At 38.1% G+C, this 26,318-nt stretch overlaps 2 protein-coding genes across 9 annotated transcripts in view; one reads left to right on the plus strand and one right to left on the minus strand.

Moving 5' to 3' along the window:
• Window positions 1-1,163: 1,163 nt before the first annotated feature.
• LOC137210243 (receptor-interacting serine/threonine-protein kinase 2-like) lies at window positions 1,164-25,482 on the minus strand. 4 transcript variants are annotated; one of them, XM_067711895.1, is made up of 7 exons: window positions 25,252-25,392; window positions 23,399-23,480; window positions 20,398-20,551; window positions 17,624-17,779; window positions 9,390-9,547; window positions 8,263-8,312; window positions 7,170-7,422 (listed from the first exon to the last, which is right to left on the minus strand). In XM_067711895.1, exons 2-7 carry the CDS (start codon window positions 23,440-23,442, stop codon window positions 7,256-7,258), a joined length of 729 nt encoding a protein of 242 aa, XP_067567996.1. In that variant the 5' UTR covers window positions 23,443-23,480; window positions 25,252-25,392; the 3' UTR covers window positions 7,170-7,255. The 4 variants fall into 4 exon arrangements, with proteins under 4 accessions (XP_067567997.1, XP_067567996.1, XP_067567995.1 ...); XM_067711896.1 differs by lacking the exons at window positions 7,170-7,422; window positions 23,399-23,480 and adding an exon at window positions 1,164-2,817 and having other exon boundaries at window positions 25,252-25,482; XM_067711894.1 differs by lacking the exon at window positions 23,399-23,480 and having other exon boundaries at window positions 25,252-25,482.
• Window positions 25,372-26,318, plus strand: part of LOC137210241 (uncharacterized) — a 35,303-nt gene continuing 34,356 nt past the window's right edge. For 4 of the 5 annotated variants that reach the window (XM_067711891.1, XM_067711892.1, XM_067711893.1 and 1 more), the window contains exon 1: window positions 25,372-26,188. In XM_067711891.1, the coding sequence (XP_067567992.1) occupies window positions 25,387-26,188 (802 nt within the window). In that variant the 5' untranslated portion in view covers window positions 25,372-25,386. The remainder of the gene's footprint in view (window positions 26,189-26,318) is intronic. The other variant, XM_067711889.1, reaches the window with a different exon arrangement.

Consider the following 26,318-nt stretch of genomic DNA (forward strand, 5'->3'; position numbering starts at 1 on the left):
CGTTGTGGTCGGAAAAGATACTTGACACAATTTCAATTTCCTTAAATTTACCTAGGCTTGATTTGTGACCCAAGATATGATCTATCCTGGAGAATGTTCCATGAGCACTTGAGAAAAATGTGTATTCTGTTGTTTTGGATGGAATGTCCTATAAATATCAATTAAGTCCATCTTGTTTAATGTATCATTTAAAGCTTGTGTTTCCTTATTTATTTTCATTTTGGATGATCTGTCCATTAGTGAAACTGGGGTGTTGAAGTCCCCTACTATCAATGTGTTACTGTCGATTTCCCCTTTTATGGCTGTTAGTATTTGCCTTATGTATTGAGGTGCTCCTATGTTGGGTGCATAAATATTTACAATTGTTATATCTTCTTCTTGGATCGATCCCTTGATCATTATGTAGTGTCCTTCTTTGTCTCTTCTAATAGTCTTTATTTTAAAGTCTATTTTGTCTGATATGACAATTGCTACTCCAGCTTTTTTTGGATTTCCATTTGCATGGAATATCTTTTTTCATCCGTTTACTTTCAGTCTGTGTGAGTCTCTAGGTCTGAAGCGGGTCTCTTGTAGACAGCATATATATGGGTCTTATTTTTGTATCCATTCATCCAGTCTGTGTCTTTTGGTTGGAGGATTTAATCCATTTACATTTAAGGTAGTTATCGATATGCATGTTCCTATTCCCATTTACTTAATTGTTTTGCGTTGGGTATTATAGGTCTTTTCCTTCTCTTGCCTAGAGAAGTTCCTTTAGCATTTGTTGTAAAGCTGGTTTGGTAGTGCTGAACTCTCTCAGCTTTTGCTTGTCTGTAAATGTTTTAATTTCTCCATCAAACCTGAATGAGATCCTTGCAGGGTAGAGTAATCTTGGTTGCAGGTTTTTCTCCTTCATCACTTTAAATATGTCCTGCCAGTCCCTTCTGGCTTGCAGAGTTTCTGCTGAAAGATCAGCTGTTAACCTTATTGGGATTCCCTTGTATGTTATTTTTGCTTTTCCCTTGCTGCTTTCAATAATTTTTCTTTATATTTAATTTTTGGCAGTTTGATTAATACGTGTCTTGGCGTATTTCTCCTTGGATTTATCCTGCATGAGACTCTCTGTGCTTCCTAGAGTTGATTAACTATTTCCTTTCCCACATTAGGGAAGTTTTCAACTATAATCTCTTCAAATACTTTTTCAGTCCCTTTCTTTTTCTCTTCTACTTCTTGAACCCCTATAATTCGAATGTTAGTGAATTTAATGTTGTCCCAGAGGTGTCTGAGACTGTCCTAAGTTATTTTCATTGTTTTTTCTTTATTCTGCTCTGTAGTAGTTATTTCCACTACTTTATCTTCCAGGTCACTTATCCATTCTTCTGCCTCAGTTATTCTGCTATTCATCCATTCTAGAGTTTTTTGTTTTTTGGTTTTTTTTTGCAGTACGTGGGCCTCTCACTGTTGTGACCTCTCCCATTGTGGAGCACAGGCACCGAATGCGCAGGCTTAGTGGCCATGCCTCACAGGACCAGCCACTCCACGGCATGTGGGATCTACCCAGACCGGGGCACGAACCCATGTCCCCTGCATCAGCAGGCGGACTCTCAACCACTGCGCCAACAGGGAAGTCCCATTTTTTCCTTTTGTGTTCAACCGCAGTTGTCTTTTTCACTTTTAAAAGTTGCCAAAGGGCTTCCGGGAATATGGTGGAATGGTAAGATGGGGAGATCACCTTCCTCCCCACAGATACACCAGAAATACATCTACACGTGGAACAACTCCTACAGAACACCTACTGAACGCTGGCAGAAGACCTCAGACCTCCCAAAAGGCAAGAAACCCCCCACGTACCTGGGTAGGGCACAAGAAAAAAGAATAAACAGAGACAAAAGGATAGGAACGGGACCTGCACCAGTGGGAGGGAGCTGTGAAGGAGGAAAGGTTTCCACACACTAGGAAGCCCCTTCGAGGGCAGAGACTGTGGGTGGTGGAGGGGGAAACCTTCGGAGCCACGGAGGAGAGCACAGCAACAGGGGTGCGGGGGGCAAAGTGGAGAGATTCCCGCACAGAAGATCAGTGCCGACTGGCACTAACCAGCCCGAGAGGTTTCTCTTCTCCCCGGCCGGGGTGGGTGGGGCTGGGAGCTGAGGCTCGGGCTTTGGTTGGAGCGCAGGGAGAGGACTGGGTTTGGCTGCGTGAACACAGCCTGCAGGGATTTAGCATGCCACGGCTGGCCTGGAGGGAGTCTGGGGCAAAGTCTGGAGCTGCCGAAGAGGCAAGAGACTTTTTCTTCCCTCTTTGTTTCCTGGTGCGGGGATTAAGAGCGCTGCTTAAAGGAGCTCCAGAGACGGGCGCGAGCTGCAGATGAAAGCGCGGAACCCAGAGACGGGCATGAGACGCTAAGGCTGTTGCTGCCGCCACCAAGAAGCCTGTGTGTGAGCACAGGTCACTATCCACACCCCTCTTCCGGGGAGCCTGTGCAGCCCGCCACTGCCAGGTTCCCGGGATCCAGGGACAACTTCCCGGGAGAACGCACGGCGCGCCTCAGGCTGGTGCAACGTCACGTCGGCCTGTGGAGCCACAGGCTCGCCCTGCCCTCGGTGCCCCTCCCTCCCCCCGGCCTGAGAGAGCCAGAGCCCCCGAATCAGCTCCTCCTTTAACCCCGTCCTGTCTGAGCGAAGAACAGATGTCCTCCGGCGACCTACATGTAGATGCGGGGCCAAATCCAAACATGAGCACCTGGGAGCTGTGAGAACAAAGAAGAGAAAGGGAAATCTCTCCCAGCAGCCTCAGAAGCAGCGGATTAAAGCTCCACAATCAACTTGATGTACCCTGCATCTGTGGAATACATGAATAGAAAATGAATCATTCCAAATTGAGGAGGTGGACTTTGAGAGCAAGATTTATCATTTTTTTCCCCTTTACCTCTTTTTGTGAGTGTGTATGTGTATGCTTCTCTGTGAGATTTTGCCTGTATAGCTTTGCTTCCACCATCTGTCCTAGGGTTCTATCCGTCTGTTTTTTTTTTAATTTTATTCTTAATAATTACTTTTCATTTTAATAACTTTATTTTACTTTATCTTCATTCTTTGTTTCCTTCCTTCCCTCCTTTAGACAACCAATCATCCCAAATTCAGGAGGTGGACTTTGAGAGCATGATTTATGATTTTTTCCACTTTTCCTCTTTTTGTGAGTGTGTATGTGTATGCTTCTGTGTGAGATTTTGTCTGTATAGCTTTGCTTCCACCATTTGTCCTAGGGTTGTATCCGTCCGTTTTTTTTTTCTCTTAATAATTTTTTTTATTTTAATAACTTTATTATATTTTATCTTATTTTATTTCATTTTATCTTCTTTCTTTTTTCTTCCTTTCTTCCTTCCTTCCTCCCTCTCTCCCTCCCTCCTTTCTTTGTACTGCTACTAATTCTTTCTTTCTAATTTTTCTCCCTTTTCTTGTGAGCTGTGTGGATGAAAGGCTCTTGGTGCTGCAGCCAGGAGTCAGTGCTGTGCCTCTGAGGTGGGAGAGCCAACTTCAGGACACTGGTCCACAAGAGACCTCCCAGCTCCACATAATATCAAATGGCAAAAATCTCCCAGAGATCTCCATCTGAACACAAGCACCCAGCTTCACTCAATGACTACCAAGCTACAGTGCTGGACATTCTATGCCAAACAACTAGCAAGACAGGAACACAACCCCACCCATTAGCACAGAGGCTGCCTCAAATAATAATGAGTCCACAGACACGCCAAAACACACCACCAGACGTGGACCTGCCCACCAGAAAGACAAGATCCAGCCTCATCCACCAGAACACAGGCACTAGTCCCCATACAACCATACAACCAAGCAATTCCACTCAGGTAGTTACCTGAGAGAAATGAAAACATATATGTTCACACACAGACTTGCACATGAACAGTCAGAGCAGCATGATTCATAATAGCCAATGAGTAGAAACAATCATAATTACCACTATTACTACAATAATATATGGACCTGTTGCTTAAGGGAGAGGCCAGTGCTCTAGATATAAAACTGAGCATCACTAACATATAGATGGTATAAAAGCCATGATCTGGTCTGGATCATCTAGGGGGAAAGTACAGATGGCAAACAGTAAAGGACCCATATTAGAGCTCTGAGGCATTCCAACAGTTAGAAATTGAGCAGAGGAAGAAAAAAAGAGGTAGAGGAAGAGAGGATAATAGGGAGTATGGTCTCTTGTGTCTTTTAAGGTATCAGAGGGAACGTTTCAAGGAGGGAAGAGTCAGCCATATCTAATCTGCTGAGAGGCCAAGTAAGATAAGCAGTATTTTCCAAAATTGCCATCCTTGGTAACTTGAACAAATGCAGCTTTAGTGGAGATATGAAAACAGAAGACTGATGTAAGTTTGTTAAAAATTGAATTAGAGGTGAAGAAGTAGAGACAATAAGTATGGACAATTCCTACAAGGTGTTTAGATCTAAATGGGAGTAGAAAAATGAGGTGGTAGCTGAAGGATGATATGGGGTCAAGAATTTTTTTCCTATATAAAGACAGGATATAATAATAGCATAGATCTGTATGACAGATGAACGATCCAGTAGACAGGCAGAGATTGGCAATGCAAGAGCAGAGAGAGAATATAAAGAACAGAATGCTGAAGAGAGTAAGGGAATGGCATCCAGAGCACAAGTAATACTGTTTACAATTGTGTAAGAACACTTTTTTCCCACTGTAAAAGAGATAAAGCAGGAAAGACAGGTCAAGTACAACTAAGTTTATAGATCTGGTAGTGGAACTACAAGGGAGTTCTCTCTCATGGTTTCTACTTTCTCAATGCTCAAAAGAAATACAGAACATAGGGTGTAGGAGGTTTAAGAAGGGAAGATAAGGTACAATATGCATTACCCCTGTCTTGTCTTCCCAAGTTCAGAATCTATTAAGAAAAGCCACACAATAATGAGAGATGATGATCAAAACATCACCTTTATTACTGATAAAGCTAATTGGAATCTGTCCCTTTTTAGATCTGTAGCATATGGGCTTAGTAACACTTTGTCCCTTCAGTTGACAGTTTTACTCACTCAGCTACAGGCCTCACCTGCTTCCATATGGGGAAGCACAAAATGTGTGCATCCTTTAGACAAGCTTACTTCTAAAAGGAGGAGAAAACTGAGAAGGGACTAGATGAGTACGCTTGCTTTTTCTCTAAAACTAACAAATGAGGAGGAGGAGTGCTGAGGGGCAGATAGGACTAGAAATGTTCCTCCCATGCTTTCCTTCTTAGGGATTGAAATGGAATTTCATCTTCACTTTGGAAACATGAAGTATGGGACTTATGCATCTCCTACAGTAGTACAAGATGATCATCTAAGTCTGTAATTCGCAAACTTTTGGGTCTCAGAACTCTTCAAAATTATTAAGAGCTGTTGTATACGTTGGTCATATCTATTGATATTTACTACATTAGATTAAAACAGAAAATTTTAACATATCAGAGTAAATGAAAACACATTCCATTATCCGTTGGAGCAATGATATCATCATACTTAATTTAGTCTCTGGAAAGATTTTTCCAGAGGATGAGAGTAAAAAGGGAAAATAATACCTTAATATTTATTATTTTGAAAAGTTTTGATTTTGTGAACCACTTAGAAAAGTCTCAGGAACCAACCCCACCTCCAGAGGTCCCTGCACCACAACTTAACAACAGGTGATATATGAGAATGGAATAGTAGATGTATTTGAGAAACATAACAGAATTGCTAAGTAGAGTTTAGTGCCTAGTTTTAGCCATTAATTTAAAGAGAAACCAATGAATTCCATTTCTGGCCAAGATGAAGAAACAAGGACCAATTCCCCTCCTGCCTTAAGCAACCATTAGCCAGACAAAATGCATGAAACAGTGGTTTTCAAGACACTAGATATCAGGCAACAAAGGACAGTGATCTCTAAGTGATAGGAAACAACTGAGGTCAGCCTTATGACAGCCTGACTACCCAAGCTTACTGCCTTGGGAGAGTTTCCAGCTATACTACAGGGTAGAGAAGTAAGGTGGGGCCCAGAGGAAGCTCAGAGTTGAAGAGACAGGGCTGGGAGTTAGGGTAGACGGAGGCAGATAGAGTTTATAGGACAGAGCACCGAAGAGGAGAAGTACACAGACAGAGAACTCCAGAGATCCGCAGAGCGCTCCTCTCAAATATTCAGCAGCACTGATCAATGCAGGATGTAGAAGTAAGTAAGCCAAAAGCCATTGTTCTGCAATGAACAATAGGGAAAAACCAGGAAGTTTGTAGAGAAGTACTGCCTAATGGCATGATCTTCAGAAGAGCTAGAGTCTTTAGGGAATGGAGAAGAAATTATAGTTTGGAAGTGGCACTGGGGACAAAGGAGATATGTATTGGGATGGCCAAAAAGTTCGTACAGGTTTTTGTAAGATCTTATAGAAGAAGCCAAACAAACTTTTTGGCCAAGCCAATACATACACACATATATGTACATATGTATACACATACACACATACACACACACACACACACACACACACACACACACACACACCCTATTACATGGTTCTGGGAGATAAGAGATAAGATGTTAATCCATTATTATAGCAACTTTTGATTTTTTTTAAATACAATGCTGATGAGCACTAGACATAAGTTTTGAATGGAAAATATATTTGGTTTTCTTTTTTTAGTTGGAAAGAAGATTCCCAGTCTACAGCTTGTCTTTTCATTTTCTATAGCATCTTCTGAAGTGTAAAATTTTTCAATTTTTTTGAAGTTCAATTATCAAAGAATTTTTTTAATAGGTCTTGTTTCTGATGTCATATATAAGAGCTCTTTGCTTAACCCAAGATCATGAAGATTTTCTTCTATGTTTACATTTAGGTGATGATTCATTCTACTTCTGAAATAAATCTTAATTCTATCTGATTTTTCGATCTCCAGGATTGGTCTGGAAATTCTACTCTTGCCCTTCTCCAATCAATTTTATACATAGCAGTGAGTGATATCTCCTAAACTTAAATTTAATCATGTTATTTCCCTGAAAAACTCACTTTAATGGCTTTCCATTGTACTTGGAATAAATTTCTAACCTTTTTATGATGATAGTCAACAGCCTCTCCTTACCACTTCAATCTCATCTCATAAAATAAAAACAACTTTGAATTAGAAAAAAAAAACTTTGAGCTTGTCAGCTAACTTTCGTAGTTGTTCAAGGAATATTTTATTTACAGTGTATTTGTTATTTTTGTAATTCAAAAGGCCCAGATTAAAACTGTACACTAACTTAAGAAAGACGGTCTTTTATCTGGATTTTGTGCCCATCCACTTTCTATTAGAGAGATCATAAGTGCTCGATGAGGTATATCAAATGGCAAACTTTCTTCATTAGTGTCAGGTCGATGTCCTTGTGACACACTATACATAATCTGCAAAGGATTGGTGACTTCTGTCAAAACAAATATATTTCATTCATTAGAAATATATTATGATTTAATATATTAAATACATTCTAAAGCCAACCAAATGAACATGAGGGAATCTTAAAAGCTTAGGAATAATTCATTACTTCCCTTTCTGTCAAAGGAATATTTAGATCCCAGCTATTGCCAGACTTGCTGCCTCTCGTGGGAGGAGTTTATATCTTCACCTCTTTAATTCTGGGCTTGGCCATGTGATTTGATTTGGCCAATGGAGTATGAAGAGAGCAGAGTAAAACAGAGCTCAGCAGAGCTGAGCAGAACCTAGCAGAGCCAAGAAGGGCCATAGCAACTAATAACCCAACGTGAATGAAAAATAAATATTTAGTTTGTAAACTACTGAGATTCTGAGGTTGTTACACAGCAAACTGACCTAAATGAACCTCAAAATAAAGAAAGAGACAATATTATCAGAAAATTTTAAAAGTATTCTTCAGTATTTGCTGGTCTTTAGAAGAAGCACTAGTTAAATTTTCATACAAACGATTTTATAGCTGGAATGAATCTTAGAAATAAGAATTCAAAATTCTTATTTTGCAGATAAAAAAAATGAGGACTTAAGAGATTTAGTGGCTTATAATAGAGTTAATTACTATCAGAACAAGAAGAATCTACACATTTTTCTGATCCTTAATCCAGTACTTTCCATCATACAGTGGATTCACAATGACAAATTGTTGTTTTTCTAGTGTGTTTTCCACAAAATGACTGTTAGGCAGATTTAAAATAAGTGATCTTTATTCAGATAGTTCTGAGTATGACTTACCAATATGATGTCACCTAGAATAAGGAAGTCAAAGTACACTTACCTTCAAAAGGCTGTTTTCTAGATAAGACTTCCCATGTGATAACTGCATAGCTGTTTAAGATAAAAATATACATATAGTACTTTATAAACTATTCATAATAAACTAAAATGGTACTGATTTTAAAAGCTGACTGTGAGATACCATTTTTTAAAGTAATAATGTAGTGAAATGCTGCTTAAAGAATCACTATATAGAACCAAGATGATGAATATTCATATACAGTTTTGTTTTGAAAGGGAATTAATTCAATTTGAAAAATTAGGAAATTACTGTAATAAGAACTTGAAGTTATAGGCAAGGATAACTTGTGGATGATTCTTTAACACCTAGATAAGCTATGCCCTTTAATTACATGATTCTATTATTCACACAAAATAAAGAGCAATAAAAAAGGCTGTCTCATGTAGCCCTATTCTATTGACTCTTTTTCTGGTGTAAGTACTGTCTCTTTTGGTAGTGTTAAATGTTAACTGCACTGTTTCCCTCCCCCTATCAAGGTCACATATGATAAAAACCCTTGAATATTATAAATTGATAGGACAACAAGATATGCTTTAATAATTTTTAAGGATGTAAAAGTAGCTTAAGGCGAGGCAGCAGGACTTCCCTGGTGGCGCAGTGGTTAAGACTCCATGCTCCCAATGCAGGGGGTACGAGTTTGATCCCTGGTCAGAGAACCAGATCCCACATGCATTCTGCAACTGAGGAGCCTGCATGCTGCAACCCAGGAGCCCATGTGCCGCAACTAAGGAGCCCACCGCCGCAACCAAATAAATAAGTAAATAAATATTAAAAAAAAAAGTAAGGCATCTTTATTTTCACATTTTTAATTTTTAATTTTTTTTTTTGGCTGCACCACACAGCTTGTGGGATCTCAGTTCCCTGACCAGGGACTGAACCTGGGCCACGGCAGTGAAAACCGGGATCCTAACCACTAGGCCACCAGGGAACTCCCAAAGCAAGGCATCTTTAATATGAAAAACATTAACCACTGTCTCTAATTTATTTTCACCACACTTATGAGAGAAGCATAAAAATCATACTTTTAAAATGTAGCTTCAAAATTCGGATTGATTAATCTTGTTTTTTAGACAAGGTTAACTCTGAGCAAAAGTAACATGCTGTACCTGTATATATCATGCTTGATAGTAGCCCTTGATTTTTGTCCAGGTTCATAGTTTTCAGGTGGCATATAGATAATTGTCCCTCCTTCTGGTGCAGATTTACTACTTCGTGATTGTGAGAGGGACATCATGCGCCATTTTGATAAGCCAAGATCTGCAATCTGGAAGGGAAAAGAGTAATTGAATTTTTAAATTTTCTCTTTAAAAAAATTCAAGAATTGTTTTTGTTTATATTTATTATATTTAGACATGAGACCAGAGTAAATGCTATATATATTAATATTTTATTTCTATAATAGTCTATTAGTTTCTTAACAAATTGGATTCCATAGTGCTGAACCCAACAACTCTAAAAGCAATATAAACTGACTTGAAGTTCAGCATAATATTACAAATTTTAAGAGACTAAGTTTTGGAAACTTAAACAGGAGTATTTTTGTCTTTTATTCTGAATGAGTATATACACTTCACTTTTTGTGACAAGTAGCTTTTTATCATGTGCTTTCAAAATTTACCTATGCCTCACAAAACTGCTAAACTAGTCATATCTAATACGATTGTCACTGGGTATTGTTTACAACTCAGGTTTATATGTTCTTATTTATAATGTGCTAAAAATAGTATCCTTAAATTTTGAAATAAGTAAAATTCCAATATAGTATAACTCATTATTATATGATTTATGCCTACCACTAAAAGAATATCTGTTAACAATAGTATAGTTAGCATATAAAACATATTTATGGGCTTCCCTGGTGGCGCAGTGGTTGAGAGTCCTCCTGCTGATGCGGGGGACGCGGGTTCGTGCCCCGGTCCGGGAGGATCCCACGTGCCGCGGAGCGGCTGGGCACGTGAGCCATGGCCGCTGGGCCTGCGCGTCCGGAGCCTGTGCTCTGCAAGGGGAGAGGCCACGACAGTGAGAGGCTGGCGTACCACCAAAAAAAAAAAAAAAAAAAAAAAGAGTAAAAAAACATATTTATGTCCATGACAAGGAGTACCTAAAGCATTATCAGTGACAAACATTCTGTACTTTTGATATGTCCTTTACAGTTTTACTTCACTTGTAAATTTTGTGCAGATGCTATCAATACACAATATCTTATAACTAAGTATCTAAAACGTTCCAATGTTTTTTTTAAAAGGGAGACAAAAATGTAAGAACAGAAACAATATTTAGTGAACAAAAGAGTATAGGAAAACTCTGAAGACATTTAAATCACTTAGACCTTCACACGGCACAATTTAGGAGTCAACAGAGTGGAATAGCTCGAGCTCTATCCAGCACACCATTTGTGGTTCAATCATTTAACTCTTAAAATGTCCACTAGCTTTAAGAGAAGAAATAAGTTATTTAGTGTTTAGATGAATTTGAGATTAAAAAAAATTATGGCCCCACTCCAAAAAGGGAGGGGGTAGCCTATATGAATCTTTCATACATTATCATAATAAAAGGGTAAGTCTAAGAAAAATAATTAGAAAAGACCAAGAGGAAACATGGTGCCACTACATGAAGATAAGCTGGATTGATTTCTAAAGGCAATATAATATGTGTTCTGGAACATGGGTTCTAGAGCCTTGATTACTTAGATTTACATTCCACTTCTACCCCTTAATTAGCTGTGCAACCTTGGACAAGTTTTCTAATTTCTCTGTGCCTCAGATTACCCATCTTTAAACTGGGGATAATAACATAACACAGGGTTGTACTGAGGATATTAAACTAGTTATTCTAAGTGAAGCACTCAGAACAGTATCTGACACATAGTAAATGACCCCTGTGTGTTAGTATTATTAATGTTTTGTACATGGGAATAAGCCTCTAAAGATTGCTCTTATTCATACAATACTAATAAGCACAGTACATAGTTTCAGGGCCTTTAATACACTTTGAGGTGGTATTAAGACTCTGGGGAACCGTATATCCTACTTACTTCTACTTGCCACTACAAACTCTATTCCTCCCACTCATTCTCTAAAAGCAAAAACAGTCCTCCAGCTGCACATCTGCTAGGATAATAAGAATTACTATGAGAAGCAAAGTTTATTTCTGTGCCACAGTGAGAAATGTTAAAAAAAAAACAAAAACTGGGATGTGGTCCATCTTATACCTGACCCACAAATTGCAAACTACTGGGCTAAATACTGGTTTGAATACAGTGCTGGAGAAAATGTATTCTGAGCTTGCTTCCTTATGTGCTCCTTTCACTTCACCTAAGGTCTTCATCTATGTTCTTAAATCTCACCTAGAAAACTTAATCAGAATTCCCTTTATCAGCTAATTTAGTTTGGCTTTCACATGGAACCATATTTGTCCCCCTTCTCTATTACAAACACCATATACCAAAGACACGATTCATTAAATTTGGATCTTCCAGAGAAGAAAAAAAAGTGAAGAATATGATGAGAGGAATACAAGTTCCACGATTTCTTGAGGGTCCTGGTATCATTCAGCAATGAAGACAGAGGATAGGAACTTTTCTATTCTATACAAGATATTAACATGCATTTCAAAGGTAAAGGTTCTTTTTAGCTAAAAAAGATGATAAAAGCAACAAGAATTTACTGTATTAGCACAGGAAACTATATTTAGTATCTCAAAATAACCTATAAAGGAAAATAATCTGAAAAAAATATAAAACTGAATCACTTTGCTGTACACCTGAAACTAACATAATATTGTAAATCAACTATACTTCAATTTAAAAAAAGATTAAAAAACTAGAGGAAATTAAAACACACTATTCATAAAACTCATCCATAATCTTATTACCCTACCAGAATAGCTATTTTCATTTATATAATACTATCCATGTCTGTAAATTTATAAAGTTATCAGTAAGAAGCTATGAGGAATAACTTTAAGTATTCTTAGAAGTTCCACACATGATGGACAGAATAGCTGAGAAATCAAACATGGTACATATAAACATTTATTTCAAATAAGCCTACCACAGGTTCATTTGTATTTAAGGTGCACTAATTGATACTGACCAGCAGATAAACAAATTGAATGTATTCTTTTTAAAGTAGAAAAGTCCTGGTTGATCTTAATTGGTAGTATATGTTTTTCTTTTAGATACTATGTTTCTGGTTAGCATTCCAGTATAAAAATTTACTTCAAAAAACTGTAGCAAGGTGTGTTTCCATTTCATTTCATTAAGTATTTTAAAAGATTTTTTGCACTTCATTTAAAGGCCCTTCCAAGAAGATAGGTAGATCAGGTAACTGTTACTTTTTCATGAATCACTGATAAACTTTGACTTTTAAGGGACATTTATAAAATAAAAAGTAGAGACACAGAAGATGCATATAAAAGAGTATCATAATTTGTAAGAATAGTATTAGAAAGGTCACAGTTTTGTATGTGTTAAAGCTAATAAAAGTTAAAAAAAAACACACAAAGCCAAACTATTTTAAATTCTATTTATTTCAAAGAAAGACCATGGGTACCCTACTGATCAATGAAAAAGAGAAAGTAGGGATCATCATCACCTATTACTTTGCTTCTGTTTTCTGTATCAAGAATAGTTTCTGGACTGAGATGAAGAAAATAAAGTCCAAGGAGGTTGAAAAGTTTATAAAGTACAAATCTCAGGTCATTTTACATATATTTCAGGTTTAGTTAGAATACTCGCAAATACCTCCATGGTGATGGAAAGGTATTACAGGATACGAGAAAAGCAAATGTCATTCTGATTTTTAAAAAGGGAAAATAATATTGATTTTGCAAATCTATATATTGGCAGAGACTACCCTTAATCCCAGGTTTAAAAATTTAATGAAAGGGTTACTTTATGAGTAATTGATAAAAGAGCCAGAAAGAACTAATGAAAAATTATATTAGCCCAGTGATCAATTTCAGACCTCATGCGACATATCCCAAGTACTTGGGATGTCTAGCACAACACTGTTGCTCCACAAATACTTAATAAAGGAATGACAGACTTCATTTCCTTTTTTGTCAGTAGTACTACTGTCAAAGAGTAAACGTTAAAACAGTTTGTATATTATAAAACATTCTGAGGTACTTTAATAATATCCTTGACTATTAAATTATCAGACCTATCAGGTATATATAGAAGATCTGGAATTCATTCATTTGTTCATTCAACAACTACTTATTGAATGCTTCTATACAGCATATGCTAAGCAGGTGGCAGTGAATAAAACAGACTACATTTTAGTCTTTGTGAAGCTTATTATATTATAATTGGGGAAGACGGTCAATAAACATATTAATAAAAAATGTTCTGTAAGATGGTGAAAAATACTATGGAGAAGCATTAATCAAGGTATGAGGATACAGAGGAACTAGGCAGGTTGTCAGGGAAAGCCACTTTGATAATGAGGAAGAAAAGGAAAGGGAGTAAGTCATGAGTATGTAACAAGGAAGAATAAATCTGACTCCATATTGGATCTGTTTCTTTTACTTTAACCTTCGTATTCTATTGCTTTTGCTACAAGTTAAGAATGTTGCCTATAGCCTGAAATATACAAGACAGCCCATTCTCAAGGCTCTGACCTTTAAGGGTATAACACTTTTCTATTCATACAGAGATAAAAAGTTACAGAACAGACAATTACATTTGTCTTGTTGGATGTTTACAGGAACATCAAGATCTGACCTACATGGACTGCTGCAAAAACAAAGGAGTCCAAGAAATTTGCAACAACCAACCACACCCTCTCCCCTTTTAGTCTGAATTCTAGCTGGGGTAAGGTGGTTCTTTGGGACACTAGTCCACCATCTTCTTGGTCTACCGGCTTTCTGAATAAAGTTGCTATTCCTTGCCCCAACACCTCGTCTGTTGATTTACTGGCCCTGTCCTGCAGTGAGCAGTATGAACTTGGACTTGGTAACAAGGACACCTGGGAAAGCAGTCAAGCAAGGACTTTTGTAATATTCTAATGGGAAAAAATGGAGAAATATGGGCTGTATAACAGCTCTTTTAGGAATATTCCAAACAAAATGAATGCTTATTCTCCAAAAGCCCTAATTAATAAAAGGATTGATATTGACCTGAAAGGAGGTTTTCAGACCATGTTGTGTAGCTCTGATTTGAGCTCTGTACTGCTTAATAGTTAATCATGACTTGAAGATACAAAAAAGCAGCTAATTAAATTTGAAGATGACACAAAGCTGGAGGACAAAGTTAAAAATCCTTGGGCTACAGAAAAAACGTTCAAAGAGGTCTTAAGAGCTGAAGTTATCACCCAAATCTAACAAGATAAACTTTGATGATGTCCAGAAAATATCCTGTGAAGTACATGACAAGGAGACATGACTTAATTAACAATACATTAAAAAAAAAAAAAGAAAGAAAACCTCTCAGTGTTTCTTGTTGACACTGAGCCCAACTTGAATGTTGTTATAGGACTGCCCCCCAAAAGACGAATTAGTAAGGAACTATGAATACGAAGTAAAGTATTTAAGGACGATTCTACATTTATCACACCACATCAAGGGTGTAACTGACCAGGACCCTATGAGGCCTTCCTGGGACAGACCTCCCCCCACATATCTACTGCTTTAGCTCCTCTCTAAAGTACCTAGATAATAGTATCTGATGCATATTTCCTGAGTTTTTCAGATGCTAAAACCACCAACAAATGGAAGAAAGTAACTACTTGATGATCATGGGCACGTAATCCCCAGACCTTCTAGCACCTAAGGATTGACCACCATCAACCAATCAGAGAATTTGTGCAAGAGCTGACCACATACCCAAGGTGTGTCCCTTCCTCACCTTGCCTTTAAAAATGCTTTGCTGAAACCCTTTGGGTAGTTAGGGTTTTTTCAGCATGAGCTACCTCTTCTCCTTGCTTGGCCCTGCAATAAACCTTTCTCTGCTCCAAACTCTGACATTTTGGTTTGTTTGACCTCACTAATGTGTTGGCCACACAAACTTGTGTTAGGTATATATGGGTACTTTGATTAGTTTTGAGGATCAAAATTTAAGAGAGATTTAAACACAGATGCATCTAGATAGCACCTGGGATTAAAACCTATGTAATAAGGAAATTGGCTGAAGAAACTAAAGATGTGTATAAGGGAAAAGTGTATGTGAGAAGTAAGGGGATTATAGCTAACTTCTAATCTCAGAAGGACTGTCAGGTGGAAATAAAATTGGACTTTGAACTCACTTTATCACTACGACCGATGAGTGGAAGCAACAGAGAAGGAGTTTTGACTGATCGCATAAAAAAATGTCACAGTCATTCAGTTACGGAGCTTAAACACTCTCTTGTCACAGGGTAACTGCCTTGGGAGATGAGGGATTGTTGTAGTGAGGATTCAGAGGACCAGCTGATTAGGGGACTAGAATAGGTCACTTCTACCTGTATGGTTCTATAACTGATGTAATAGATTTGTCTCTTTTTTTTAAGTAGTATTGAGGCAGCAGCTTGCTTCTCTCTTCCTTTACCTTCCATTTTATTCTAGGCAGAGGGAGTGCCTTCAATAAAGGTTTATTTTTTCACTTAACTTTTCTCACACTTTTTATATTTATTTTTCTATTGTTCCAACTTCCTTATTACTTATTTGAACATTTTTGGATACTTATAATAATCTTCAATTATGTATATTATTTGAAGTGTAGCAAAATACTATGTAAAAATAAAGTGAGTTACATTTAGTATTAATTTCTCAGCAACTACTTTTTATTTGCTGTCATCAGTTACATATAGGGTAACTGAAATCACTACTGCTCTGGTGCCTTTAGGTATCTAAATCTTATGCTTTATGCAAAAAATTAATTCAAAACAGATCACAGATTTAAATGTAAAACATAAATCTATCATAGAAGTAAATCTGCAATACCTGTGGCTTCGTGAAGAGTGCTTAGACACGACAGCAGAAGCATGATCATAAAAGAAATAAATTACAACTTTTGCTCTGTGAAAGACCCTGTTAAAAGGATGAAAAGAGCAAACTTTGGATTGGCAGAAAATTTTTGCAAACTACATATCTGATTAAGGACTTATATCTAAAAAATATACAGAACTCTTAAAACCCAATAGTATAAAAGCAAAGAATCCAAGTAGAAAATGGTCTTAAGATATGAAGAGATGTTTCACTGAAAAGGATATAGAGATGGCAAATAAATAAATAACAATATTCAACATTATAGGAAAATGAAAATTAAGACCATGGTGCTATATCACTATACATCTATTAGAATGCTAGAATAAAAAACTATGATAATACCAAATGCTGGTGAGGGTGCAGAAAAGCTGGGTCTTTCATACATTGCTGGTGGAATATACAACGGTACAGCCACTGTGGAAAGTAGCTAGGTAGTTTCTTAAAAAGCTAAACATATGCTTACCATATGACCAAGCAGTTACACTCTTGGGCATTCATCTAGGAGGAATGAAAACTTACGTTTGTTCAAAAAGTTGCACAGGACTGTTCATAGGAGCTTTATTGTAATTGCCAAAGACTAAAAATAACCAAAATATCTCTCAACAGCTGAATGGTTAAACAACTTTTGTACACCCATACCATGGAATACTATTCACCAATGAAAAAGGAACCAACTGTTGACACAAGCAACAACTTAAATGGATCTCAAAGGCATTATGCTAAGTGAACAAAGCAGTCTCACAATATCACACACTGTATGATTCCATTCATGTAGTATTCTCGAAATGACAAAATTATAGAGATGGAAGACAGGTTAGTGGTTGACAGTAGTTAGGTATGATGGAGGGGAGAAGGTATGACTATAAAGGGGTAGCATAAGTGATATCTTTCTTGTGACAGAGTAGTGCTATATCTTGATTGCTGTGGTGGTTACACAAATTTACACATGATAAAGTGATACAGAACTATATACATGCATTGTACCAATGCCAAATTCCTGGTCCTGAAATAGTACTATAATTATATGTGATGTAACCACTGGCAGAAATTGGGTGAAGGGTACATGGGACTCCTTTGTATTATCTTTGCAACCATCTATGAATCTATAATAGTTTCAAAATAAAAAGTTAACAAAGGTATAATCGACAATTTAAATTAAGAATAGAATGACTGTATTTTGAACCATAATTTTACCAATGTCTGTAGTCTAGGAATAACTAACTCACTGCAGCAGGAAGAAGTGGCACTGAATTAGGGGCTATGGAAAAGGCAGAGATATTAAATTGGTAAGATAGAAGAAATAACTAAAAAGTCTTTAAAACTATTAAACACAAGGATGCAGATAAGCTTTTTTTTTAAAAAAAGTAACTACCTTAACGTGAAATTCATTATCCAATAAGATATTCTGAGTCTTCAGGTCATGATGAAGTAGAGGAGGATTCATATTGTGCAGGTCATTTACACCTAGTGCAATTTCATGCAGAATACGAAATCCTAATGGCCAAGGAACATCAGGATATTCATTTTTCTTCATATATGTGGAAAGAAACAAAACTAAAATTAGTGGCCAAATTTATTTCCACTTAGAAAATGAAATATTCCATGAGGAAATATAGTATTAAACTAAATATCTGGTATAATTAAATTCAGGGCAAAAAATACTCATTTTCTTATATTATCAATTTGACGTTATTTAACATCCTTGTATCTTACTTTCCTCAATTATTAGAGAAAATAATGACTTTACAGTACTGATATTTCCTTTTAGTTTATACTGGTAATGCAACTACATGGTATGGGGTCTTTCTTCAGTTGAGACAGTTTTAAATTATTTTTTATCTGTATAATACGCAGACATATATTTATACTCATACCCATCTTCCCATTCTATGGCTTCTTATCAAATAACTTGTGCCCATGAATGTGTACACACACACACACACACACACACACACACAATTTGTTTCTATTCAAAATTTATATTTTAAGTTTCCTATTAATATAAAACCATACTTGATTACGATGATAACCACTGCATCAATTAAAATTATGACCATAATATATTTACTAAGCATTAATACTTCATATTTTTAAATCATATATTTACTTGCATTTCAGCTTGAAAAATTAGCATTTGGGAGTTTTGCTTTTGTGAAGGAGACAAAAATCATCTTCATTTCTAAGTATATATAACATAGAAACATTAAAAATGTAATGTTTTCTATTTCCTGGTACTTACAAGTGACAGTCATCTGAACTTTCTTAAATGTTTTCTGAACATAAAAGTTAATACAGCTTCCCAGGAGAATGAACATACTCAGAAAAATTAGATAATTTGGGAATATCCAACTATGAATCATCAGGGACCATGCCACTGGGTACATTTTACTAAATAATATGAAAAAGTATGCTTCCACTGAGCTCAAAACTGTTGTTAAGAATTTTTTTTCTGCAAATGGGTCAGCTTATAGTTCATTGATTAACTAACTTGGCAGGGGAGTGGCTCAAAATACTTGTCTTTACATAGTATTTTGATTTTTTTCAACAATCTTTTGTGAGGTTGGGGGAACGTGCTTCAAGATAAATCCTGACCTAATAATACAGGACACCGAAAGAAACACAAAACACAAATGTTCAACATTACTTCCTCTTGTATACACAGATTCCCATCCCCTTGAGTAACTGAATCTTTTAATCTTTAAAAAGGTAACTTTTTCTGAAAATTATATAGTTTAAAGAAGTAACAAGGCCTCTCTGCAGTATAGTGCTATATGGAAGCTTTTGATCATGGAGAGGAAGGTAGATGAGTGCTCACTATGTATTTTATGATTCCTTCCAGGAGTCAGCAATCCCCCTGTAGGAGGCTCTAGAATTTCTAATGGGCTCCAAATTTGGGTACCAGAGCATCTACTGTGGTGCTGGGGTATGGGAAGACAACAGTAGAATTTATGCTTATACCCATTTAACAAAAGGAAACTGTGTTTAATTAGTATTTGTATCTTACTTGCTGCGTTGGTTACACAAATCTTATACACTGACACTAGTTACTTTACTCTGCCCTTGTTTCAGATGGTCCTGTCACAAACAGAATGTGTTGTATCCCGAAATACAGAGGAAGTCACTCCATGAGTGGTGACAGTGGCACCCATTCTCTCGTTTGCTTATAGATCACTGTGATGTATCAGAATTTAGGAGTGTTCAGTGACTAGATTTTACAGATTATGTTACTACTCAGTTTTAACTAAAGCACCCCTCACAAAAGAGACCGAGTTCTTTAAAAATATTTCTTGACAGAAACTGCAGGCTAGAGATAATCTTAGTAATATGAGAGCAAGCAAACAACAATAGATGGATACACATATTTTGGACACCCCCCACAACCGGGCCATATCTATTTACTGATGGGATTCACAATTAAAGCCAGATAACTGATACCTTGGGAAAAAGGTACATGGCTCATGCCATTGTCTATTATTGGAAAAGCTCATGTATTTGATACTCAGATTTATTTGGTCTATTAATTCAGAACTTTATGAACTGGTATTATTAACATTTAATTTGAACCCTACATTGTCTTTAACATAAAATGAAATCTGGGTTAAACTAACAATAAATTGTATGGTGTGCAGAGTTTTTCTTTTCTCTCTCCTGTTCCTCTCTTACATATATATACATGTGGATATTCGAATTCAATGTAAACCTCAGGAACAGTAACCTAAGCAAAATAATCTAGGTCACTTAGAATGCAGGGTCTGACTCCACAGTATTTTTTTGTTTTGTTTTGTTTTTGCGGTACCCGGGCCTTTCACCGTTGCGGCCTCTCCCGTTGCGGAGCACAGGCTCCGGACGCGCAGGCTCAGCGGCCATGGCTCACGGGCCCAGCCGCTCCGCGGCATGTGGGATCCTCCCGGACTGGGGCACGAACCCATGTCCCCTGCATCCGCAGGCGGACTCTCAACCACTGTGCCACCAGGGAAGCCCCACAGTATTTTTAACAACACAAAAGAAGCCATAAATGGTGAAGTTTTTCATTATTCTTATTTTGATTCATCTATATATCCCCAAATAATCTGATCATTTGTAAAACGAAAGTACTATATAGGTTGAATAACAGAATTATAACGACTGAAAATGTATAATACTTACCCTATGTAGGAGTTCATTTAATGACCCATTTGGCATGTATTCAGTAACTATTCCCCAAAATTCAGGCTCATTGCAAATTCCCAAAATTGGAAGAATGTAACTAAATCTAGCTTTGTGTAAAATTTCAGCTTCTCTTAAGACATCATTTCTTTCACTAAAGAAAGAAAATGTGTAATTATTTCAAAGTAAGGAAAAATACACAATTATCAAGCCCATAAATATTAATTAATCCTGGATTTTTTCATTCATTAGCTTTTGACCTCATGTAAATTATGCAGCTTCTCTTAGTTTCTTCGTGTTTAAAGTTGGGATAATATCTACCCTATATATTCCATAGGTCTGTTTAGAGACCAAAATACCTGTATAAGCCACTGACAGAAAAAAGTGCTACATACAGATTATTATTGTACTCTTCTCAGGAAAGGGAAAGAATACCATGTTTAAGTTTATAAAGTCTATATTAGAATGATAGGTGCTTGAACTAATTACATTAAGTTTATGTTGTATTAAAATGATCACATTTGATTAGACTATTATATTAAATTTTATGGTTGCATACCATGTAAAAATTTTCTAAATATCCTGAATATTAAAACACTTAAATGTTGTAGATTTTAATGACTAGATGATAATAGTTGCATAAGGGTCAATAATGCTTAGAAATTATATACTGGAACACAGGAAAAGGACACTGAGAACAGGTAAATGCTTATAATGGATCCCTGGGCTAACTCTGGATCCCAGGTTCATTTGATTTTTCATTCATAAAACAAATAAATATTGAACATTTATTATGAATAAAGAACTGTGCTCAGCATTATGGAGACTAGTAAGTTTAAAAAAACCAAAAAACAAAACACATAGTCTGTGACCTCAAACTGTCCAGAAATCGTTTTAAGAAAAATAAGTACTCACTGTGGTCTTGATTTACACTTCTCCAATGATTAGTGATGTTGAGCACCTTTTCATATACCTATTGGTCACTTGTATGTCTTTGGATGTGTTAATTATATTGATATTGGTAATTATTCCATGATGATGTATATGTATAGCAAATAATCATGTTTTGCACTTTAAATATATACGATTATATTTGTCAATTATTCCTCAATAAAGTTAAAAAATAAGAAAAGCAAATAAAAAAAGAAAACCAAATACTTAAAATATAAGGCAGAATATGATAAGCGCCATCAAAAACAAGTAAATAAGCAAGCAAATAAATAAATAAATATAGGGAGCTCAGAGAACTAGTAAATCTGGGCTAAGGGAGTTGCTACAGCCTTTAGAGAGAGATGTCAACAGTATCTTAAGGATGGATAGAATTTCAACCACTGGAAAAAGGGCATCCAAGATATGTGGTCCCTCTCCAAGCTGGGAGAGATTTTGCCTTTCTTTTTCATCTGTGTCTCCCCAGGATCTGGAACAGTACCTGGCACACAGAATTTGTCTAATAGATGTGTATCAAATGAACTCAAGGAAGTTAAAGTACAGGCTATATCTGGAAAATGACAAATTGTTTAATATGAATCAGGATGTGTAACAGCGTGTGTAAAGGGAGTGAAGGTGAATAGGGTAGGGTAGGGCCTCATCTCAGAGCCTTAAAGCCAGGTGAGAGCATTTACACTTGATTTGGTAGTCACTGAGTTGTGACTACAGGTTATTGAGCACAGGAGTGACAGGAGTGGAACAAACTTTTAGGATGATTAACTTGGCAGCAAGGTGTAGGATCAGCAGAAGGAGGTAGAGTTTGAAAGCCAGGTATTAGAAGATTATAATACTAGTTAAGATGTGAAGCAATGAGAGTCTGAAACTATAAAGGTTGCAGTGTAAATAGAAAGAAAAACACTAGCTGAATAGAATACCCAGGCTCTGGTGGCTGACTGATTGACCTGATTGACTAAGGGAGGTATATACATATATATATGTGTATATGTGTGTGTATGTATGTGTGTGTGTACGTATGTGTGTGTGTACATATATATGAAGGGAACTGCATTTGTCACCAATTTTTTTCCATGGATGATTTGGTATTGGTAGCAGCAGTGATAGAAAGAGAACTGTCTCTAGGAGAAGCTTATTAGGTAAACAATGATGATTAGTTGGTGCTTAAACCACCCAAGCTCTTGATGAATGGCTGCTGAAATAAGAAAAGCAACAGACATTCCAGACCAGACTATGAAGCCTCCTTTAAAAACAAACAATAAGCAAAATAAAGCAAAAACATCTTAGTCATCTATGTTTTGAAGAGGTAATATACTTACATGTTTCAAAATTCAAGAATTTCAAGAATGCATAAAGAGTTTCTCTTCTTCTCCCTGCTCTTCAGCCACTTAATATCCCAACTGTGAGGCAACCCATTTTACCAGTTTGTGAGACCTGCTTTAATTAAATTTATATTTCCTAAGCTGAAACAGGTCTGTATTTGCCTCATGAAATGTAGGTCAACAAGACAGTTATTGAGTAGCACCTTTGCTGGGAAGGTTCCTGGATACTCTGAGAAAGAATTATAGAGAGGGCATGCTAGGGGATATCTTATTGATACTTAATGTACTAATTCCCCCTCCCATGAAGAGTATGATGCATTCTTCCTTCTCTTGTGATCCTATTATTTGTTGGCCACTTTACTACAGTTGGTTTCATTATCCCTACTTTATATATGAGAGCACGAAGGCTCACATAAATTAATAATTTCTATTGGTCATGCCAACAATAAGTGGCAGATTTGGAGTCAGATTTGAATTGCAATTGTGGGCCGCTAAAGCCTTTGTTTTTTCCACTCACTGCTTAATCAGAGAAGGAAAATTCTTGAAGTCAGATTTCAGGAAGAATGAGTGGGAAAACAGAAAAAGCCAGAACACTTTAAAACTAGGTTTTTATATTAAAAAAATAAAAATGTAAAACAGCTTTTACAGACATATTACCAAAATTACCCATAACAAATTTCAGTTACAAAACAGTTACACTGTTTACACAAGGTATTTGAACAACCTATCAGACTCACCTATTCATGAGGCGTTGGGAGATTGCTGGGGAAGGTCCTCTCATGGGCAGAAGTCAGGTTACAGAGAATAATTCACCAATCACTAAAATAAGAACATGTTACAGCACATAAACTTAGTTTTCTTTTGTGATCTCAAAGAACAATGCAAACATTATCCACACCAGAGCCCAAGAAGTACATGTATCTGTTATTCCCACTTCATTAAGTGAGGACATAAGACATCCTGTGAGTCAACTGCAGAGCCCAGTCCTATGCTCAGACTACATAAATACAGCTAATGTTAACATTCTAGGAAACAAGTGGAAGAAAAAATGTGATGCAGTAATGCCAGAGTGTTGCACTGGTCCTTATGGCGTCTTTGACGGCAGAATTAATTTCCTACCCGATTTAGTGAAGAATTTTAGATTATGAAATTGTTAATGAGCACGAGAGGGAACTCCCTTCATTTCTTGGCCCCAAATGGCACAAAACTTAGATAAATTAAAATCTTGAGAAGCAGCATCCAAAATGGGAGGATCAATCTCCTTTAAAATACCTAAGGAGTCCATCAGTGCTAGATTTCCACATATTTTAATAGTTGATTCTAAAATACATCTACCCTCTCTAATCAACCACCACCCTTCAAAGTTGACTACATACACATAATTTCCCAGTAATTGCTCCACAGAATTCAAGACCCAGGGTAAATACACCCTGTATATCACTAAATCAGGATTATGGTACACAAGAAGCGGGAACAATTTCTAGAGGTGTCTCAAACTTACTGTGAGATCTAGCCCATCCAAGCCTGATAGCAAGAGAGCAAGTAAAAGCCACAGGCAGATGAAAGTCAATACCATTAGCAGGGCTGAAGCTGAGGAATTTATCTGCTGTTGGATACTGACAGCCTCTGGCTAATCAGGCATCTAGCATGATGTATTTTCACTTTAGATATAGGGGGAGGAGAGGAGAATGTTGCAGTCATGGATGTTAACTCACTAAGAATTGAATGCAGGGCCTAGTTAAATTCCTATTGGAAGGAAAATACACAAGACTAGTGACTAGACTCACTGATTAATATATATGGTTGAAAGGTTTTTCTGGAAACAGGAACTAATCTAGCCTTCCCTTGAAATCTGGACATTGCACTAAACTTGGTCCAGGATGGGAGAGACATTCAAAAGTTTTGGTCATTTAACAGCTTTCTGATTTCAGTTTATTGTTAGCAAAAATAATACAAGTTTCCTCTAGAGACAGGCTTCCTTCCCTGTGACGGTAAGAGGAGAAACTAAATTGAGTCTGATATCTAAACTTTCATGCCTACATGTGTAAACCAAAAACAACAAAAAGCCCAAACCAAAACGTCCCAGACTCTACAGCAGTGCTGTTCAATAAAAATATAATGTGAACCACATATACAATTTGAAATTTTCTAATAGCCACTTTTAAAAAAAGTTAATAGCCACCTATGGCTAAGAGCTACCTATTGGGCAGTGCAGCCCTAGAATTCGACTTCAAAAAAGAAAAAAAAAAAGGGAAAAACAAAGCAAACAGAACCCAACTTCAATAAAGAGGACGTTTAGAGTTGGGCTGTGATTGCTGATTTTTGGTGTCTGGAGAAAGGAGGCCCAGGAGTAAGAAAAAAAGGAGAGGGCAGTGAAAAGAAGCGTGATTGCTGCATCTCCAGAGAAGCCTGCTCTCCCCAACATGTTAGCCCAAGCGTTGAACGGCTGCCTAGAGGTGACGAGGTGTGCGGCCGATCCCAAGTGGTCACCGTCGCTTGGGCTTCAGAGCCCGCTTGCCGGGGGTTAGAGCCAGTGGGGTGGGGAACGCAGATTTCGGGGCTCCGCGGTGGAGCCGCCAGGGCGCCCTACCTGTCGAGCAGCGGGCTGTGAATGTGCAGGTGTTTCACGGCCACCCGAACGCGCCAGTCTGCGTGGCGGGCAGAAGACACGGTGCCGGACGCGCCGCGGCTCAGGTAGCGCAAGTCGGCGAGCTTGTGGTACGGGATGGTGGGCAGGACGCTGCAGATGGCCTCCTCGTTCATGGTAGCGGGTGGCGCGGGCACTCAAGCAGCCGATCGATTCCGGAAGTGCCCGCCGCTCCCGCGGCTCCACCCCCTGCGCGAGCCGGCTCGGCAGGCACTACAGCCTGCCGGACATGAGGTCACGAGGCCGTCCATTCTCCGCGCAGCGCACGCCAAGCCGCTGCTTATCCGGAGCCGGAGCGGACTCTTCTCTTCTAGAGACTGGTCAACTCTGCGGCGGCGGGGCGCACAGGGGAGGAGCTTCCTCTCTCCGACCTGGCCCTCCCAGGCGCTGCCAGCCACCCGAGCCCGCCTTTCGGAGCTCCTCCCTCCCCAGGCTTCTCACGCGACGTCAGCGGCGGATGCCGAGGCGGGGATGAGGGCCACTGGCCCGCGATCCTGCCAGCAAGGCTCCGGCCTCGGCCTCAGGCCCGAGATCTCCGCCTTGTGGCGACCAGACGACGTGTGCCACACCGGCGGGGCTCGGGCGGGGGCTTGGGAGTGGGGAAGTGAGCCAGGGGCGCTCAATTTGTCTTCTCTCCCCGCAACCCACAAGGTTGGAAAGGTTTTCTTGTGGGGAAATTTCCTCTCCGCAGCTTCACACCCAGTCAGCGGACCCTCCCACCCAGGAGGAATCTCCCCTGGTCCCATCGGCGCGTCTTCCGGGAGTCGCCAAACACCAGACAGAGGTAGCGGGGTGGGTGTGGCAGCTGCCATTTCCTGCGCGGAAAGCCCTTTGAGGACGTGCGGTGGTGACTTACTAGGGCTCCGCGCTTCTCAGCCCGGTGAGTCAGGTAGGGGTGTAGATTCACTTGCTTATCTGGACTCCAGTCTAACCTCACTTCCAACTACTTCAGTCGTGTGGGGGTGGCTGATAAGCCCTGTCAGAGTTTAATCCTGTCTAAACGTTCAGAT

This window comes from Pseudorca crassidens, chromosome 17 (genome assembly GCF_039906515.1).
Source record: "Pseudorca crassidens isolate mPseCra1 chromosome 17, mPseCra1.hap1, whole genome shotgun sequence".
Taxonomy (NCBI): Eukaryota; Metazoa; Chordata; class Mammalia; order Artiodactyla; family Delphinidae; genus Pseudorca; species Pseudorca crassidens.

Excerpts from the sequence above, each read along its gene's own strand:
- LOC137210243 (XM_067711894.1), bottom strand. The coding sequence starts at position 25,424 with ATGAACGAGGAGGCCATCTGCAGCGTCCTGCCCACCATCCCGTACCAC. Across the intron at positions 17,780-20,397 it reads TAAATGAACTCCTACATAGG|AAAAATGAATATCCTGATGT; the intron begins GTAAGTATTATA and ends ACATATATGAAG. Across the intron at positions 7,423-8,262 it reads TAGAAAACAGCCTTTTGAAG|AAGTCACCAATCCTTTGCAG; the intron begins GTAAGTGTACTT and ends TTGTTTTGACAG.